Source organism: Scylla paramamosain, chromosome 14, assembly GCF_035594125.1.
Source record: "Scylla paramamosain isolate STU-SP2022 chromosome 14, ASM3559412v1, whole genome shotgun sequence".
NCBI classification, from domain to species: domain Eukaryota; kingdom Metazoa; phylum Arthropoda; class Malacostraca; order Decapoda; family Portunidae; genus Scylla; species Scylla paramamosain.
The window spans coordinates 18,879,836-18,899,922 of record NC_087164.1 but is presented as its reverse complement, the minus strand read 5'-3'; the positions used below and the strand labels follow the sequence as shown (position 1 = coordinate 18,899,922).

At 38.2% G+C, this 20,087-nt stretch overlaps 1 protein-coding gene across 6 annotated transcripts in view; it reads left to right on the top strand.

Annotated features, from left to right (window-relative positions):
* Positions 1-20,087, top strand: part of LOC135106979 (uncharacterized) — a 105,219-nt gene that overhangs the window by 80,358 nt on the left and 4,774 nt on the right. For 4 of the 6 annotated variants that reach the window (XM_064016465.1, XM_064016459.1, XM_064016461.1 and 1 more), the window contains 7 exons: positions 10,560-10,736; positions 12,131-12,230; positions 14,135-14,271; positions 14,944-15,168; positions 16,871-17,069; positions 17,325-17,477; positions 19,664-19,855. In XM_064016465.1, the coding sequence (XP_063872535.1) occupies positions 10,619-10,736; positions 12,131-12,230; positions 14,135-14,271; positions 14,944-15,168; positions 16,871-17,069; positions 17,325-17,477; positions 19,664-19,855 (1,124 nt within the window). In that variant the 5' untranslated portion in view covers positions 10,560-10,618. Of the gene's footprint in view, positions 1-10,034; positions 10,100-10,121; positions 10,145-10,559; positions 10,737-12,130; positions 12,231-14,134; positions 14,272-14,943; positions 15,169-16,870; positions 17,070-17,324; positions 17,478-19,663; positions 19,856-20,087 lie in introns of those variants that run through there. The other 2 variants (XM_064016463.1, XM_064016464.1) reach the window with 2 other exon arrangements.

The following is a 20,087-nucleotide window of genomic DNA, read 5'->3' as shown; positions in this document are numbered from 1 at the left end:
TGTTCTTCAAGTGTCTTCAATTTTGTTTTTAAGTGAAGCATCACGCCTAAGAACTTGAAATAATATTTTAACTATGTACAATTTTATTTTTTTTTTCAAGTAAAGAATACATCACCCCACAACCCCCCACACTACCTTCCCACATCCCCCAAACACCTCCATCTGCCCAGCCTGGGGTGCAGCATCACTCATCCCACAACCCTCTATTTTAAAGTGAAATATGATTATTATCCATACTGCACTCCGAAGGACTCTAAACAACATTTTAACTATATAAAATGGTTCTTCTTTAAGGTAAGAATATATCCCATTTATCAGATAAAAATTTTTCATTTGATTTTTTTTTTATACACAGCTTTTATACCTGTACAAAAAATATTAAAATTTTTGCAATTAAAAATTTTCCTCTAAGATTAGAGGTAATTAAATGATGAAACTAGAGGAGGTGCGGCAAAGGCTTTTCAGAATACGGTCCGTAGTCACAGTCATAGGAAGATAGGAAAATATAATCAGAATTAAATAACACCACATTTGAGACAAAACATCACCAATATAGTCGAAATCTTTAACAGAGAAATAACAAAAACGTTCGGTGTGTGGATCTGCTCCTTGATTTCATTGCGTATTCAACTGACTTCTTCATGTGCAATGTCAGCAATTCACCTCCCGCCCTTCACCACGTTTCAGAACCCTGGAGATCAATATAAGAGATCACCATAACGCCTCATGCCACTCTTAGCGACCCTCAGCAGTATTCATCATCCTTCATTCTGAGTTATGATGAATACTGTCAAGCGTGAGTAGCAACCTTTGTGTTGTGAACTTTGTGTGGTGGTGAGGTCATTTGCCCTTTCCGCTCCCTCGATGTGTGGAGGATGAAGGCGAGGAACAAAATTATTTAGTTTAATGCGCACTCGGTTATTTCCTCTGTCTCTTTGTCTACCTGCTTTTCCGTCTCTCTCTCTCTCTCTCTCTCTCTCTCTCTCTCTCTCTCTCTCTCTCTCTCTCTCTCTCTCTCTCTCTCTCTCTCTCTCTCACGTAAGAAAATTCTCCAGAGAACAGAGAGAGAGAGAGAGAGAGAGAGAGAGAGAGAGAGAGAGAGAGAGAGAGAGAGAGAGAGAGAGAGAGAGAGAGAGAGAGAGAGAGATCACCACACACCCTGAGTATTATCGAAAGGACTCAGCTGCTCACTGGGGTTAAGTAGCATGAGGAGGAGGAGGAGGAGGAGGAGGAGGAGGAGGAGGAGGAGCAGCGGGTCGGGATACAAAAGTCACTGCTGTTGCTGTTGCTACTACTACTACTACTACTACTACTACTACTACTACTACTAATAATAATAATAATAATAATAATAATAATAATAATAATAATACTGCTACTACCACTGCCACTACTACTACTATCACTCTAGAGTCTAGTGTATCCATCGTAGAAGAAACACAACGATCAGTCACTACGAATCCATTAACACACACACACACACATACACACACACACACACACACACACACTACCGTATAAGGCTTTTCTCCCGCCCATCGAGCCACCGGGTAACGAGTTTACAGTCCACTAACCCGCTCATTAGTGTAAGAAAGAAAAAGAGGAAGCAAGTCGCGAGGAAGTTGTAATGATCATGATATTTCTCCTTTACGACAAAGAAGCGAAGCGGGATGAGGGCGATGATGGCGACACCTGAGAGAGAGAGAGAGAGAGAGAGAGAGAGAGAGAGAGAGAGAGAGAGAGAGAGAGAGAGAGAGATCCTTTCTTAATGAGCACTAGAGAGAGACAGACAGACAGAGAGACCACCGTCCCATCCTACCCTTGCCTGACTACCCCCGCAAGTCTCGCTCTGATAACAAAGGCATTAAGGTGTGAGATTGATGTGGGGCGGCAGAGGATGAAAAAGCTACCGTCCCTCAAGGTCAGGTCGTATTATGAGGGGATGGCGAAGGCAGGTGAGTATCAGACTGGAAGGCAGGTTAGGATAAAAAAAAAAAGGGTAGAAAAATGCTTAATTGAAGGATAATTTAAAAAGTTTGCCAAAAATAGGTTAGAAAAAGTGTGTGTGTGTGTGTGTGTGTGTGTGTGTGTGTGTGTGTGTGTGTTTGCTAAAGTAAAGTAAATAAGAGAGAAACTTGAGGAATGAGTGTTTGCAAGGAGATTTGCTCTCTCTCTCTCTCTCTCTCTCTCTCTCTCTCTCTCTCTCTCTCTCTCTCTCTCTCTCTCTCTCTCTCTCTCTCTCTCTCTCTCTCTCTCTCTCTCTCTCTCTCTCTCTCTCAAATAAATTGCCATCGTTAGAAGAAAGAAAAATGTGTTCAAGCAGAAAGTCTATCTTACTCTTATTTCCGTCTCACATAATACTAAACACATTATTACACACATATTAACACACAGAACACTATGCAGTGTACACATTTACCACAGTACGTAGCGTCACATACTGCTTTTATACGCCCGTGATGGATGTGACGTGTCGATAAACACACACCCACACACACCGTCACCGCCTCCTTGTCCAGCAGTCGCCATCCTCACCGCGGGGACAAGAGCAAACAACGGCAGGTGGTAGCGAGGCGGGTTGGGGCGGGGCGGGGCGAGAGTCGAGGGCCCTATATTCAGAAACTCCTGGCTCTCTCACTACGTCTGTTTTCCAAGGGCACAGAGATGATTAGCCGGGTTCTCAAGCGTGTTTCTCATGTTAATAATGTAGAAATCTTACCAGTCTGTCACTAGATCCGTGAAAACGCCCTTAAAAATGTATGTAACTTCAATGAGTCTTGAAACAGTGGAGGTGCGGCGCAGAATCGTTTCAGAATGCAAGCGAGAGGAGGGCAGTGTGTGGTGAGTAGGAGGACCGTCAAGATCAGAGGAGTATTGGAGAGTGCGGCAGCTCTCGTTCCTTCCTTTGCCATTAGCCGTCATCAGTTGGTAATTAGCTGCATGTACCCTCCACACGACAATGTCCTCCTGCCCTTCCTCCTGATCCGACTCTTTCTTCCCTCAGTCCCAAATCTTCTTTTGCAATATTCTTTCCTTTCTCTCTTTTCCTCTCCTACTATTTTGTCGTCCTTTTCACGTTTTCATCAGCACTTTGTTATATTCTCTCTTTCCCCTTTTCACCTCTTGCCAAAATTTTTCTCTTCATTGTTTTTTTGTATTTACCCTCTCTTTTTTTCTCTCTCCCCAAATCTTCTTTCGCTTCAATATTTTTTTCTCTTCCTTTTCCTCTCCTTCCACTTTTATCCTCCTCATGGTACACTTATTACTCTTATTGGTTATATCCTCTATCCCTTTCTTCCTTCTTCCCCAAAAATCTTTCTCCACATTATTCTTTCCTTTCTTTCTTTTCCTGTTTTACTTTATCATTTACTTTTCATGTTTCCTTCAGTACTCGATTTTTTTTCTATTTTCCATTTTTTCTCCCAAAAATTTTCTTTCTCCTCAGTATATATATATATATATATATATATATATATATATATATATATATATATATATATATATATATATATATATATATATATATATATATATATATATATATATATATATATTCTTCCCCTCTTTCTTCCCATTCCTCCAGATCTTCTTTCTCTCTGTTCCTCTCCTACCACTATATTATCCTTCCCATTCCTTCTGTTACTCTATTTTTTATTTCTCTTCCCCTTGTTCCTCTTCCATCTTTTCAGTATCCTCCTCACGTTCTACTTATTTTGTCTTTTCCCCTTTTCAATTATATTTTCATTCGTTCCTCATCAAATATGCTAATTCATTCTTATTTTTCCTCTGTCATTTCTTCCCCTCCATCCCCTTTACTACTCTTTCATTCTCTTTGTCCTATACATCCCTTTTTCCTCCCTCCTACTTAATTTTTTACCCCTTTTCTTCTTTCCGCTCGTGCCCCCTTCCATTCCTCTATACCAGGGGTTCCCAACCTGAGGTACATGTACCCCCAGTGGTACATTTGCACTTTTCAGGAGGTACATTGGGTCTTAGAGAATAACCACAACTGTGCAATACATGGTGTTGTAATCTGCAGTCAGATTGCACAATGTCGTGTTTTTTTTTTTCAATTTCCTCATTTCTAGTAAACAAAACTTTCATCTAAATTAAATCAAGAGTAGGGTGAATACCATTTGGTTTTCACTATTATGGAACTAACCGTGGCCACAATCTATACTGTGCCTGAAAGGATCAAGTACGGGACGTACTGATCATTATGGAAGAAAGATATGTATCTCATGGATTAAGATATATTGTAAATTACTTGATTTTACTTTATTGATGTTGTCACCTTTAAGATTCCAATACAATCTACACATACAAATTTCACAATGAAATAATATCAAAATATTACAATTCCGTCTTTTTTATTATTAATTTATCTGTGGGCACACGGGAACTTATAAAAATATCCAAGGGGTACAGAGGAACAAAAAGGTTGGGAATCCCTGCTCTATACCATCCCTTGATCCTTCCCTTAATCTCGTTTTCTATCATCTCATTCAACCTGCTCGCTCAAACAGTAGCGGATCTGTTGGCTTTACAGATTTTTCTGGGGGACCATAATTATTTAACTTAGAAGGAGAGAAATGGGATGGCAAAATTATGAAAGAGGAAGAGGAGGAGGAGAAGGAGGAGGAGAGAGAGAGAGAGAGAGAGAGAGAGAGAGAGAGAGAGAGAGAGAGAGAGAGAGAGAGAGAGAGAGAGAGAGAGAGAGAGAGAGAGAGAGAGAGAGAGAGAGAGAGATACCGACAGAGCAACCAACCAACCTACAGACACCCAAACAAACAGACAGACAGAAAGACACAGACGCAGGGACAAGCAAACAAGCAATCGGACAACCCAGACAGAGACAGATCAAGAGTAACTAACTCCTGCTTCCTCTTCTCTTGCTCCCTGCAGGTCCTCGGTTCCCCTTACAGCTCCTTGAAGGTCACATTTCCAGCAAGTCATGGTATTTCCCTAAGCTCACACGAAGGGCATTTGGGTAGGTCATGCTGCGTAACCTTCTCTCAAGCACCAGTCTTTCACTCATAGCACTTCTCTCCTCGGTTACAGTCTTGTTTGCCGTAGGGTTGTATTGTAGAGTGCTTCTTTGTATTATATCGATGGCATTCAAGAGCTTTCATGTTTATATTCCTCCTCCCTTACTTATTCCTTCTATTTTTTGCTTCCTTCTTCATTACTTCTTCCTTCAATTCGTGTATTATATTCTTCTTTCTTTCGTGTGTCATTTCTTCTAGGTATTTCTTGGGTTACAACGCCTCTAGTGGATGTAATATAGATTTTCAAGGGTGTTTACGTGATTCTAGTGATAGATTAAAGTATTTTGCAGCGCCACTAGAAAAAAAAAAAACAGCAGGGAACTGGCTAGTAATCTCTGTGGCCTTTGAAAACAGGTTTAATGAAAGCGTGAATCGTCAAAGAATAGGAGCTTTAATGTGTTGATTTCCTGAATTCTGTGAGTGTTGACCCTTCCTCACTTTGGACAAAATAAGGTGGCTGATGACTGTAACAGACTCAGTTTTTGGGTGGTTAGTGCTGAGTCATTAAGGAATATTATAAGATTAGACGCATTTATGGACAGAGGTGATAGGTGGGCATACAATGGGAGTATTTATTATTGTTCCTGTACTCTTCTTGTTTATTAATTCATATGTTGTTGCTGCTGTTGTTGTTGTTGTTATTGTTATTGTTTCTTCTTCCTCTTCTTCTTCTTCTTCTTCTTCTTCTTCTTCTTCTTCTTCTTCTTCTTCTTCTTCTTCTTTATACCACCATTTCCTCATCCACTTCCTCCTTCTCTTTTCCTCCTGGTCCTGGTCCTCGTCTCCTGTCGGCGTCCTTTGCACCCACTCGGCCCCCCAGCAACAGGATGGCCACCATAAATTAGGTCTGCGGTGGGCGGATGCACATACAGCAACCCTCTAAGACCCTCCTGACAAGCCACACTGGTCCTGTACACAACCCTGGCAGCCCTTCCCTTGGCAGCGCCCACCACCACCTCGGAGGACTCGTGGTGTGCCAGAGTTTAGGGGTCAGGTGGCGATGTTCCCGCAGCGTGGCGCCTCTCCGGTCCATATTTCTAAACATTTGGTCGTCTGATCTCAACGATTTTCACCAAGCTAGGGTTCTCAAATGTTAGGGTTCTAGTGATGGCTTAACAAAGATTCTACACTATCAGTGGAAAAAAAAATCGTGAGAAGACAAGTCTCTGGTCTTTGAAAGTAGTCTTGATGAGAGAAACAAAGCGCAACACGGAACCGTAACCCTGCAATGGAGTGATGTAGTAGGGGCCGTTGCAAGGGGAGGAGCAGCACGAGTCGAACTTAGGCCTAAATTATGGTGCAATTTGGCATACCGGTCCGTTTGTTGCGCTGGTGCTTAATGTTGTTGGGCGGGCCGGTGGTCCTGGCGGGGCGGAGACGGCCTGACACACGACCTCCGGCGGCGGCCTCGACTCGGCCTCAAACGACTGTCCCTTGTGGCGCCGAGCATCGACCTCCTACTCTCGTTTTGTTTCTTTTCACTAAACGATGAAGGAGAATGCCGCAGCTGCCGAGTTCATTCACACCGCCACGTTACACACACACACACACACACACACACACACACACAACTGCACGAACGCTGCCGTGATGTTTATATGAAGGTAATTCCAGAAGACCACAACCACGAGTGCGGGATTTGTTCTGGGGTAATCAAGAGCAAATATTCAACATGAGAGAGAGAGAGAGAGAGAGAGAGAGAGAGAGAGAGAGAGAGAGAGAGAGAGAGAGAGAGAGAGAGAGAGAGAGAGAGAGAGAAAGAAATCATGTGTGAAACTGTAAATACGTAGGTCAATCAGTCAGACGTTATTTGTCTAATCATATTTATACATGATTACGTCAAGATACATACAAATACACATCTTTTCCCTACACACACACACACACACACACACACACACACACACGCACAGATTTATCCTTTTTTATGCCCCTTGTCCCATGTTAGTCTCGTGCGCCACCTGCTGGGAGGCGCGGGGGCGGCATGGGTTGTGTTACACGCTGACAACGCAACACACACCATTCTCTTGTCACGCTGAACCTGCTGCGTCCCACCACGCTGTTTCGACATCCTTCTTCGCCTCTTTTTTTTTTCTTTTTCTTTTTTTTTCTTTTACCTCTTTTTTTTCTTTTTTTCTATCTTGTAATTTTCTTGTTCTTTTCTTCTTTTTTTTCACTTTGTGCTAGATAGTAGAGTTGCCACTAACAGACTTTTTTTTTTCTTAATGTTCCTTCGTGAATGTTTTCCTCCTCCTCCTCCTCCTCTTCCTCCTTCTATCTCATCATCAAAACAACAGAAAATAAATAATAGAAGCTGTAATAGTGCAGGACATCAGTACTACGAGACTGAAAACAAAACGGCACAAGAAAAATAACAATTTCAACTACCAGAATAAACTCAAGCACATTTTCTCTTCGATCGTCGGTTAAGGAAAACTCGCATATTGACCTAATTTAGTACCAACAATCTAAAAAATGAATAAATGAATAAATAAATAATAATAATAATAATAATAATAATAATAATAATAATAATAATAATAGAAAACGTTTCAATTATCGTACAAGAAACCACAGTCATATTTCACTCGGCAAAGAATTCCCAGTGGTTTAGGACCTCTCACAAAGACCGTGACCCAACCGCTGCAGAAGGCAACAGTTGAGTGGTCCCGTTTAGAAAGGGACCTGCAAAACCTGGAGAATATACCTTAGTATTAGAACTGGCCACGAAAAAAGAAAAAAAAAAGACAAGGAAGCATAAATCCAGTTCTCTTAGAGCAGAAATTGAATAAGTAAAGTTGCTTACGGTATGAGAGAGAGAGAGAGAGAGAGAGAGAGAGAGAGAGAGAGAGAGAGAGAGAGAGAGAGAGAGAGACTTATGTGGTTCACAGAGAAAATAGGATTGGAAGGAATGGACAGGGAGAAAACATCCTGACGAAAGATAGTGAAAGAATAGAATTCAAGAACACAAAATGCGGAAGAATAGATGTTTTCAGGACATACGAAAAAAAAAAAAAACATATAAATTCTTCGATAGAAATAATAAACTTGGAATGTCTTGGGACGGAAGTGAGGCGAGCAAATACCTTAGGAATTGAATTGGCTTTTGAAATTGTTCCAGTATTTTACAATTTAGGAAGCGACGATTCAGCATCTCTCTTCCTGAAGTTTTTTTGTTTTTCTGTGCCTCTTAGCCAGTCTCCTTTCTTTGTAAGTGAGAATGATAGATAATAATTATAATAATGATAAGTGAAATATAATGAAGAGTAGAGAAGGGTGGAGTGAGTGATGGAATGGTGGAATGGAGAAGAATGTAATAAAGCGGAGTGGATTACGTTAGTAGAGGAGAGTTGAAGGAGAGCAGTGGAGTGTGCAGTGCTTGGAGGCAAAAAAAAATATATACTTATGTTTCAGAATTCAATGTTGTTGGGTTATGTTCCTTTGTGTGCTGAGAGAGGTACCTATTTGTTATTTCTGGGGTTACGTTCTGTGTCTTAATGTTATATTCTGCTTTTGCTAATTGTTTGAAGACTTTTCTAGGGTTATGTCGTGTGTGTGTGTGTGTGTGTATGTGTGTGTGTGTGTGTGTGTGTGTGTGTGTGTGTGTGTGTTGAGGGAGAAACTAGTTCGCCTTTCCTGGGAGTGGTGTTCTGTATTTTAATGTTATATATTGTTTGTACTCATATTTTGAAGACCTTTGTTGGATTGTGCCCGCTTGTGTGCTGAGAGAGGGACCTGATCGCCTTCCGTGGGGTGGTGCTCTATATTTAAGCTTAACTTTTATTTATTTATTTATTTATTTATTTATTTGTTTATTTTTATTTTTTTATTTTTTTTGGGGGGGGAACGAAAGAATCTAGTTTCCTGCGACAGGGACATTTCAAGGTACTAGCACACCTTTGGAACTAAATTAGCTCATCAACTTAACTTACTTTTATTTATTTATTTTTTCTAAGGAATTGAAGGCCAGTAATTAAAGCCTTCTTAGAAAGCATTTAGCTAATCTCCTATGAATAAAAGAAAATAAAAAAAGTATTTACTGCTTTTTAGTAATTAATGAGTGAAACCAAATAATCTTGCAAAACAGTGTGCAGATGTAGGCTTGTGAGATTGAGATGAAGCAGAATGAAATGAGATGGATTTTTGGGGGAGGTTTTATTAGAAGAATACGAAAGAAGGAAAAAGGAATCATGAAGAAGGATTACGATGGGTCCTAATTGGATTACTGTTGGCGAAATGACAATCCAGGAATGAAAAAATGAAACGAGTAGGGCAAAGAGAGAGAGAGAGAGAGAGAGAGAGAGAGAGAGAGAGAGAGAGAGAGAGAGAGAGAGAGAGAGAGAGAGAGAGAGAATGTGTGTGTTCATGCAGTGAATTATTGTTGCTCGAAATGATAAGTGTCTGATTACAGCTATAGATATTAGAGATAACGTAAGGGAGATAAGAGTAACTTGAGATGAGAGGCGGAAGAATACTAGTATGTGTGTGAATGTGTGTGTGTGTTTACCTGTTTATTTATTTATTTTTTATAACCATATTATTATATTTTCCTTTAGACTTCATTTATTTATCATTATTATTTTTCTAGAAAACTACTATATGCTTTTTCCTTTAGATACACGTATATTCCACGTACCACTTCCTCTAGTCACGCATTCTACTGTTTTATTGTTCTGTTTAGAAAACTGTATTTCTGCTTATCCTTATCTCCTCTTGGCATATTAAATTTCTTACCATATCCTCTTGATTTTGGGCCGAGAGAGAGAGAGAGAGAGAGAGAGAGAGAGAGAGAGAGAGAGAGAGAGAGAGAGAGAGTATTCTCGTTGCAAGCTAGTGACTAAGTAGTACTAGCAATAACACACGTATTTTTCATATATAACAACATAAATTGAGCTCCATATCCAGAAATTTACATATATGAACATCGCTGAAGCAGAATAAAACAACATTGTTACTAGTGAATTTACTAGTAAAGTTATTGTAGTCTGTTGGTGTGGACCGCTTCAAACTGTAAACATCAGCCAGCATCAGAGCGTGGGTGACTGTGACAGGTGAGCAAGAAGACAAGTAGAGTGAGAGAAACAACCTGATATACAGTAACAGCAGCGCCACGAATTGTGTTTATGTTTATAAATATAATGCCGTTGTTTGTATATTATAGATGAGTTGAAACTAACCACTGGCATGCTGAGATAATAGTAATAGAAGAGTGAAATTTGATGGCTTGTCTGTAATCGTTTGATGTGGTTATCCTTTGTTTGTATTCAGAACATTGAGAGAATTGTTTACATGGATACATAAGGAAGAGGGAGAAAGAGAGCAAATAGTTAGTTTTGCTCCTGGTACAAAAATATTTCAAGAGTGCAGTTAAAGGATTAAAACGAAATATTTTACCAGTGTTTATAATGATCAATAGTTACGGTTATTAGAGTGAGATGGAATATTTTCAAGGATGTACTGTATTTGAAACTCTTATAGTGTTATATATTTAACATATTTCTTCATTTTCAGATTTCAACAAATTTGTTACAATTATTGATCTAGTCAAGATTGCCTAGTCAGTGACCAAAATGAACAGAAGAGGAAGTAAGGAGGAGGATTCAGGCTCAGATTGGGACAGCATGTCAGAAATTGGTCCACCACCCGCAGCCAAACAGAAGCAGCATTCCTCTGCCTCTCCTCCTGAAAGTAAGCTATTCAGATGATATGTATTATTATTGTTATTATTATTATTATTGTTGTTGTTGTTGTTGTTGTTGTTGTTGTTTCTGGGTAATATTGAAATAAAGCTAGCATTCTTCTCCAAGATTAATGCTTACTGTATCTGCAGTATTATGGTTGTTGAATATATTGCAGCATGCAATATCTTCTGCAAACTTAGTTACTCAAATAAAATTTGTTGAAAATTGGCTATCCTTTTACTTTTGCACCAGTCTCAATATTGCTTTTCTTATTCTTCTTATCATATAGAGCTGCTCACTCTGAGTAAACTCTGCAAATTGTTTATAATCCTGACAGCAATTTTTAAGGATTTATCTGTTTTGGAGAAGCAAGCTCACTCACTGCTGTGACAACACTGGGGAGTGACACACCCTTGCATGTGATGGATAGGTAGGCACTGATTTATCCTGGTGAAGGTGTGTTCATCTCTGTGTGCATATGTCACATCTTTTGTGCAAGTCACAGTGATTGGTTCTTTTGTTTGAGAATGCAGCCACTGGCCAATTAAAAAATACAGAACTGATTAAGCCAATCAAAGCATTTTATTTCATCCTGTAGAAGGAGCTTAATTTGAAATATTTGAATTAGTCTGAAGATGTCTGTCAGTGGTGGATGTCACCTTGACTATTTCCAGTGCATAGTCAGATTTTACAAAGATAAATAAAGTAATGACTTTACATTAATTTCTTAGCCTTGCTAGTTAGGTTAGGCTAGTTTGGTTAGGTTAGATTTGTTTAATTAGGTTGTTAGTTTAATGTTAGTTTGGTTAGATTAGATTAGTTAGGTTAGTTTGGTTAAGTTAGGTTAGATTAGTTTAGTTAGGTTAGTTTGGTTAGATTAGGTTAGTTTCATTAGGTTGGGTTAGGTGGTGGCACTTTTCTAATAAGGCTTACACAGGGACTGCCATGTGAAGGCCTGACAGCTTCTTGCAACTTCCCTGATTTTCTTATGTTCTTATATTCATACGTCACACATGTCCACAGGTGACTGAAGGTTGTGTGCCTTTCCCTCCCACAGGATCTCATATACACACATTGGAGGACAAGATAGCAGGCCATTCATACTTATTTGACTATTAGGTAGCAAGTAGCAACTTAACTTATGCCTTGTACCTCTTCTTTGCTCACTAAACTGGATCTCCAAGCCCAAGTTGTCACCCTCAGCTGAGAAACTCTTGGTTGTGACCCAAATCCACCAATTCTTACACCACCAAGCCAGTCTTAATAATGATAATTCATAGATATACCAATAATGATATTACACTGTGTATTAACTAAAATTGTCACTTTGCTCAACTCTGTAAATGGTGATTGTGATGTGTAGTGAATGGATATCAGACTTTGAAAGTAATATATTTTCAGATGCACCAGCAACAATTCAAGCCAAAGACAGGTTTGTCCCACATATCGACTCTCCATTGGACATCAAGGCACCAAAGGATAACCCACCATATGACTTCAAGTAAGTTTTTGTGTATGCTTTCTAGATTATCACCAATGGTTTGTTTTACATGTAACAGTAAGGACTTTGTTACTAGTTAACCTTCAGGTCAGATTTGCTTCCTGTTAGCTGTGCCTCTTTGTCTCCTAAAGATGCTACAGACTCTTGCCTGTCAGCTAGTGGATGCGTATAGCTTTGCAGTCATCCCTATCCTGTAAACAAGTACTTACATTACACCACATAATATTTATACAATTTATTAAGAATATGTGATCAGTCTTAAATTTCAGATTAATAGCTATACATTGTTGAGTTCCATATTTAATTCTGCAAAGAGTTTCCTTTCTAGCATCTACAGTCACCACAAAATAAAAGCTGGATCTCCCCATTAAAAAGACATGGGAATGTGGTCTGGCTCCATTTTTGCATTTCTTGTTCTATTCATGACATTATTTTCATTGAGATTTGATATCTATCTAAGGAAGTGTGGGCCTGCTGAAGCCATTAGTTGCTTCCCTGCACTCTTTCAGATGGCAAGCAGGATAATGCACTTTTTGGGTTGCTCCCACTTGTGTGCCCAGGATTTGGACTATTTTGTGTTTGCCTGACTCATCTTTCATGTGATGATTAGCCATGTCTCATAACCAGATGACACAAGAGAAAAGGCCTGTTTTTTTTTATCTTGGAGAGGAGAAAATGTGCTGATCAAAGAAGTACTTATGTTAGCATACTAGCTGTACCAAATCCAGTCTTATGGCTCAGCTGGTGACAGCTTGTGGTCTCCTTTCTCTCAGCAAAAACCTTATTCTGGTCAGTCTCACAAGATTACCAAATCATCAGACAACTTTTTGCAGAGAAAAGACCAAGAACCCATGTCTCATGGCTGCAAAACTAAAGGAAAGCCTGACAGTCTTGCTGAAAGACACCTCTGTTCACTGCATATAGCATTGCCTCCAGAAAGACCTATACATCCCATATTGTGTAGCTAACAAATTTCTGACAGACCTTATGAAGAAGAAAAGTCTTACTTTGCCAAGAAGTGTGCTTCCTGAATGAATGGAGATTGGCAGGTGATGTGGTCTGATGTATCATCATTTCACTGTTTCCAAGAGCTGTCAGACACTACTCCTCTGTTGACCAGTACAACCCAGCATACATGGTCAGCATAGTAAGACACCTCAAATATGTGATGTTGTGGGGATGCTTCAGTTATTTAGCTGAACAAGGTGGTCTGTGTGTACTTCTTTCCCAAGAATGTGTTGAATGGAGACCAGTATATCTCTGTTTTGGAAGACTATCTTCTGCATTTCTTCCACATGCATGGCTGTATCATATTCATGCATGACAGTGTCCCTTGCCATAGGGCAAGAAAAGTCAAGAAATGGTTTGTTGATAAAGGGATTGAGGGTCTGCAGTGGCCCAGCAATAATCTGGTCCTCAACCTTATTGAAAATGCCTGGCACATCATGGAAAGGAAGCTTCACCCCTGCAACACCAACTTCATCAGCCACTTCCAGCATGTGGTGCAGAGACTGACTTGAAGTACTTCAAGAAATCAAGTGACAGCATACTCAGACACCTTCAGAAGTTCATCAGAGCCAAATAAATTATGACAAAATATCAAAATAAGTGCCAAGAATAGAGTAAATTTTTAAATTTTATATTTGTATTATGATTATTATGGAAATTATGTCACGCACACTGCAGATCTGGCTTTTTTTGTGGTTACTGTACAACTTGCAAATGTTTGATATTTTTTTTGTAATTTCAGGACAGAAGTCAAGTGCCAAGAATAGAGTAAATTTTTAGAATTTATATTTGTATTATGATTATTATGGAAATTATGTCACGCACACTGCAGGTCTGGCTTTTTTTGTGGTTACTGTACAACTTGCAAATGTTTGATATTTTTTTTGTAATTTCAGGACAGAAGTCAAGAGTCCTCTCCATGTCTCAGAGCAGTTGCCTAAACCAGGGAAGCAGAGGAAGGGCAGAACCTATGATCCTACGTCAGGGACTCAGAAACACGTCACCTTTGCTGGAGATCAGGATGGTGGGCACGGTATGACCTCAAGATTATTCCTTTTATCCTATAATCCCAATTATTGTGTTACTATTTATTATCAAGTTATGAGGACATTTTGAGTTTTGAGGTACGAATATAATGAACTTTTCTATTTGGAGGATTACTCTGTATCAAGTTTTAGTCTCTCTCTCTCTCTCTCTCTCTCTCTCTCTCTCTCTCTCTCTCTCTCTCTCTCTCTCTCTCTCTCTCTCTCTCTCTCTCTCTCTCTCTCTCTCTCTCTCTCTCTCTCTCTCTCTCTCTCTCTCTCTCTCTCTCTCTCTCTTTTTATGTGACATTTAGGTCTCAATTTTTCTGTGATGCTCCTTAGGGGAACATAACACAAGGAACAGGTCTCAGACTAGACTTCAGTAGATCTAAATGTTAAGCATGAAAAAAAATATATATACATATTACATATTACATACAAAAAATATACAATATACATATCTACAGTATGTACATTGTTGTAAATATATATATATATATATATATATATATATATATATATATATATATATATATATATATATATATATATATATATATATATATATATATATATATATGTATATATACTTGTTCTGTACTGTAGTTGTGTAGTATACTCACTGAAAGAGATTAGAAATTGTCATGGGTGCTTGCTTTTTAACCATTCAGTTTTCTTGACAGGACAAAGAACGGGAGTTGGAGGTCCTCCAAATCCAGACAGTGACTCAGAAGACCCTCTCTACTCAACTGTGAAACCTAAGAACCGAATTAAGGGGAACAGTCAGCAGATGGTAATAGCTGAAGTTGAGAAAAATGAAATGGTAAAGAAATCAAAGAAGGCAGCTAAAAATGCTCCAAAATTTTCACAGAAGCCATTGGAAGGCATTGACAATCAAGGATTTGTGGGTAAGCGAAAAATATTAACTATTGGACTATATTAAGGAAATTGGTTATTGTAATTTCTTCATATCTCCTAAGTAATATATTAATATAATATGTACTCAGAAGATGTAACTGTTTGTGTGTGTGGTGTCAAAGCAGTTCATTCTAAGGATGTGTTCATGATGGACATTCTGCTTTGGTCCACAGTGCTTGGATGGTTGATCACTTATTCTCAGACAGACTGAGGAGACTTTTAGGTAACTGAAATATCTTAGCAGAGTTGCATGGAGCCTCTTACTCTAAATATAGTTTAGTGCTGTATCATTAAATAATTGAAAAATATTATTCCAATGCCAACAAAGCTTTATTTGTTGCTTCATACATTCATGTTCTATTTGGTCATTAAGATATACTTAAATGTCGCACTTTCTTGCAGTGTAGTATTCTTGTTATATGTTATTGCTTTTTCTGACAAATACTGGCATGTCTTTTTGATAACCGAATAAGTTAGCTATTAGCATGCCCTTAATAAAATGAGCAAAACCCCCATTATAACTGGGCATTTCATTGATTTTTGCCAGTAGGTGTATGATAATTAGTCAGTTCTGAATTAAAGCCTGTAGCTTTATTTTCGAGCTAGAATTATTATTATTATTATTATTATTATTTTTATTATTATTATTATTATTATTGTTGTTGTTGTTGTTGTTATTTTTTATGTATTTATTCATTTATTTTTGATAATGCAGTCAAAGCCTTCTCTCATGAACTGTTTTTATAGCAAAATTATTCTGTAGTTTATATCTTTCTGAACTTTCCTACCCTAGATGTCTGCAAATTTGAGATCAGATTTCCAATTACAAATGCAGTAAGTTTCATTTGTCATTTATTTTCTATTTTTGTAAATTTGTACATGTTGAACAGGTGGTTGGTTTGGTCATTTTGATAGTCTGGATAGGACTGATTGCAGATAGATTTGGGTAAGGTTGGCATGTGGTCAGCCATAAAGTTCGTAATTCTTTTCCAAGTCAATTCACATTGTTGATGGATATTAAGCCCAAGTAAATGGAGGTAGATGTATTGTGTGATAATTGAATTTTAAGTAATGAAAGGTTACTTGTGGAAAAGTTTTTTGGTATATTGTGAGAAAGAAATATACCTGTAATAGCTAAATTATTATATGGATGTATTTTTATAGATAATACAAACTAGTTCTAGGTGTTTTCTTTCATTTTGTAGGTCAGTAGTGTTGGTAGCCATTTTTTTCTGCAATTCTCATGATTCTTAGAGGTTTAGATGGAGTCTCTTCTATTTGTGTAGGCTTTAGTTGATTAACTGCCCCCGTGGTGGTCCAGTCAAGCTTTTTAGAGTCATGCCTTTCTGTGAGAAAGTTTATTTTAAAGATCAGCATGTACAGTGATAGTAAACTTTAATCCTTTTCTGGTGACGGGACAAACCTATGTGCTACCAAATAAAAAAAAGCACCATGTAGATCCTCTGCTAGGAAAGGATTAATTAAGGAGTAGCTTACATGAGTGATACTCACATTTGTGTTGAGTAATAGTAGAATATTCATAATTTATTGAATGATAGCATGGTCATTGGTGAGGTGCTAGTTCATAATACATGGACAAAAGAATGATTTAACATTAAACATGCTGGCTTCTGCTGTATTCCAGTTGTAACATTTAACTTTTACTTTGATATTTTTATTTTTACATTTCAGAAGATAAAGTTTTGCATTCAGAGTCACCTACTTTGTTCAGTGATGTCCCCAGAGGCACCCAGACCAGCATTCCACAGATCTCTCTCAAGACTCCGTTACCATTACCCAGATTATCTGAGAATGCACATGGAGTTGAAATGGCACCACAGGGTCATGACTCCTCCTTGATGGGCAATAATGTATCTGTTGCCAAAGAATGGTAAGATAAGTTTTCATCATGTGCTCAATATTAAGCATGTTTAGCAGGTTTAAACTTTACTTATGTACTCATATTTGATAAAAACATGTTCTGACTCTCAAATAATCTCTTTGTGTTATAGGTGCGTAGATCTTACTGAAAATTATAAAATATTTGGAATATTTAGTCTCGGTTAATTGGAAAATAGGCTTGAATTGCTGTTGTTTTTGTTTTGTAGTGAGGTAGCCAGAGTTGTAAAATAACTGTAATCTTCAGCCCTCCACCACTGATACTGACGTCTGGGGAAACATTATTGGAGTCTGCTGGGAAGAGGCCAGTGGAGGCAGTCAACAGGGCCTTAGGAGAAAGTTTTGCCCTCATCACCCTGCCTTTGACTTGTGTCATCTTATTTCTTCACCATCTTTTAAGGTATTGTTCTTGACAGATCTTTTTTAGAAGCCTAGAATTATTATTTTACATAAGATAATGTTTAGGAAGTCTTATGAATTATTCATTAAAACTTAAAAACTTGGTTTCAGTGTTGGTATTAAAATGAACATCAAAGCAGTATAGCTTACTACTTTATTAACAGAAAGAAATATGTTTAATGAAATGGTTCTATTTGCATGCTTTTTATCTGTTTATATTGTCTCTATGTTTGTCCAAAAAATTATCAAGAAACAACTCATCACTATAAGCTTTTCATAACTTTCCATCACCTTTTCATTGGTCATATTGCATTCCAACTCACTATTATCACAAATACCTCTGGTAAATATATATCTCAGGATAAATCATACATATCAAAGGCATGCATTTCTTACATTGCATGAGGTGCAGCCTTACTGTGATGACTGCCATATTCTTTTAATTTCATAGTACTTGTATGTCAATTGTCCCAGTTTGAGGAACCATTGTGAACTGCTTAGGCTTGGCCCATACAATCTTTTTTTGCCACAACTTTTGTGGCTGACACTGATTTAGAAATTAAATATATGTGTTACAATGGAATATCATGCACAGGCAACTTTTGTGGCTGCATCAGCAAACAGAATCTCTCCAGACCCATTTTCAAGCTATGTGACACAATTTGATTTTGGCAGCTCACTGTTAGAAAGTGTTGTGTGCTATTGGATGAAAAGATTAAATAAATCAATACCTGGCACCTCCACTTAACATAAAAACTTGGGAATTCTATGGTTCATAAGCCATTACACATGAATAGGTATCACACTAGAGTGAAAATAAATTTCATAGGCAGTTGACTGTGAAAGTGTTATTACTGAAGTACAGAAATGGACAGCACTTTGTAATCCAAAGCTGAAGGAATATTGCAATAAAAACATTAAGGAATAAGCAAGGGTAGAGATCTTTGAGGCTGCAATAGCACTAGATGAATGGAATGCACTAGATGAATGGAAATTAAATAGGTGAGGGTTTGTGAGGAGACTAGTGCAACCCTTGTCACTTTCTTCTCCAACATGAAACTAGGGACACCAGAAAAGGATGTGGGCTGTAGGTAAAGAGGCAGAGATAAACACAGACAAATGTGAGGAGATTTACTGAGATGCTTCTTGCTCATGTAACATAAGATACATAACAACATCAAAGTAACTGGTCACTCCTGACCAACACACACCACCATCGATTTGAGCTCACCACAAATAAGCACAAAAAAGGCAGCGAGACAGAAGAGAAAGAGAGGAAACAGTGCTCACTTCCAAAAGTGGGAGCTTCCTCTGCTGTGGACGTGGAAAGTCAGGCAACACAGCCTTGGAGGGAGATGGGCAATGTTTTGGAGAGGCTTAGAAAGGTGTCAAGTGGGATTCTACAGGGCGATGATGTGGTCAGCCAGTGAAGAGTTGAGCTCATTTCCATGCTGGCTTTGGAGTGTCTGGGACAGAAGTGGAAGAAATGGGGATACAGGCAAGCACTGAAATAGCTGTTGGTGGTATGAAGTTTCTTGCTTACATGGTTATTTGTATCTTTCCAAATAAGCAATTTCATCAGCCTGCAATATGTGACACATATTTCAAGACACTATCATCCTTTTCATGTCATAAACCCAAGACAGATTAAAATCATTAGTCATCATTTCTATCACAGGAAATACATACCATATCATAATAGTGACTGCCACAATAATCATTCATGTGTGAGCTTAAGACAAAATTCATGGGCCACAAAAGTTGCAGCCACTAAAGCCATGACCACAAAAACATTTGTGTCTGCCAAGCCTTACTTTGTCATCATAAAGAGCAATGGACACTTGAGTCATTACTCATGTAAAATTTACACTGAGGAAGTCTGTAATATGGAGCACCAGTCTGCTCTCTAAGACTTGCCATGTACCATGCATTCCATTCTTTTTACTTGCTTTCTCTTCAGAAAAAAAGCAGGCAAAAGAGAGTGTGATTGAAATGCAGCTCAAACTTGTGTATTAGTAAATTTATTTTCAAAATGCAAAATCATTGAGAATAGTTCATACTGCATGGTAACATTAGTATGACAGAGCAAAAATTATTACCAAAAAGAGTAAGAGTTGCTTGTTTAGTTATATATATTGTAGATCTATGAAGGTAAATTGATAAAAAATTTTCTTATCATCATTTCAGATTCATTCTTCAAGGTCTGGTTCGACCCATTTTTGTGGACTCCCTGAGATTGATTATTGAATACCTTGTCCAGCCCTTCATAACAGGGGTATTGAAGCCCCTCTTGGTCACTGTGCATGCTGCATCAGTGAACCTCAGTGATGCCATGCTAGTGTGTGTGCGACCCCTGACAAGTGTGTTGCAGTCAATAAGGTTAGTGGAGGTTCATTATACAAGCAGGTACTCAGTAGAAGAGATCTAGTCTAGTTTTAGAGGTCTGATACATTATTTTTTGTACACAACATTTTTTTATTTGGATTTTTTAATATATTGTAGAAGAAATAATCATGTCTTTGAATGCAATAGGAAGAGATTTAGAGCCATGTAAAATATTGAGTTATAATATAATACAAATGTGATGGAAGTCATGGAACACATTGAGGCT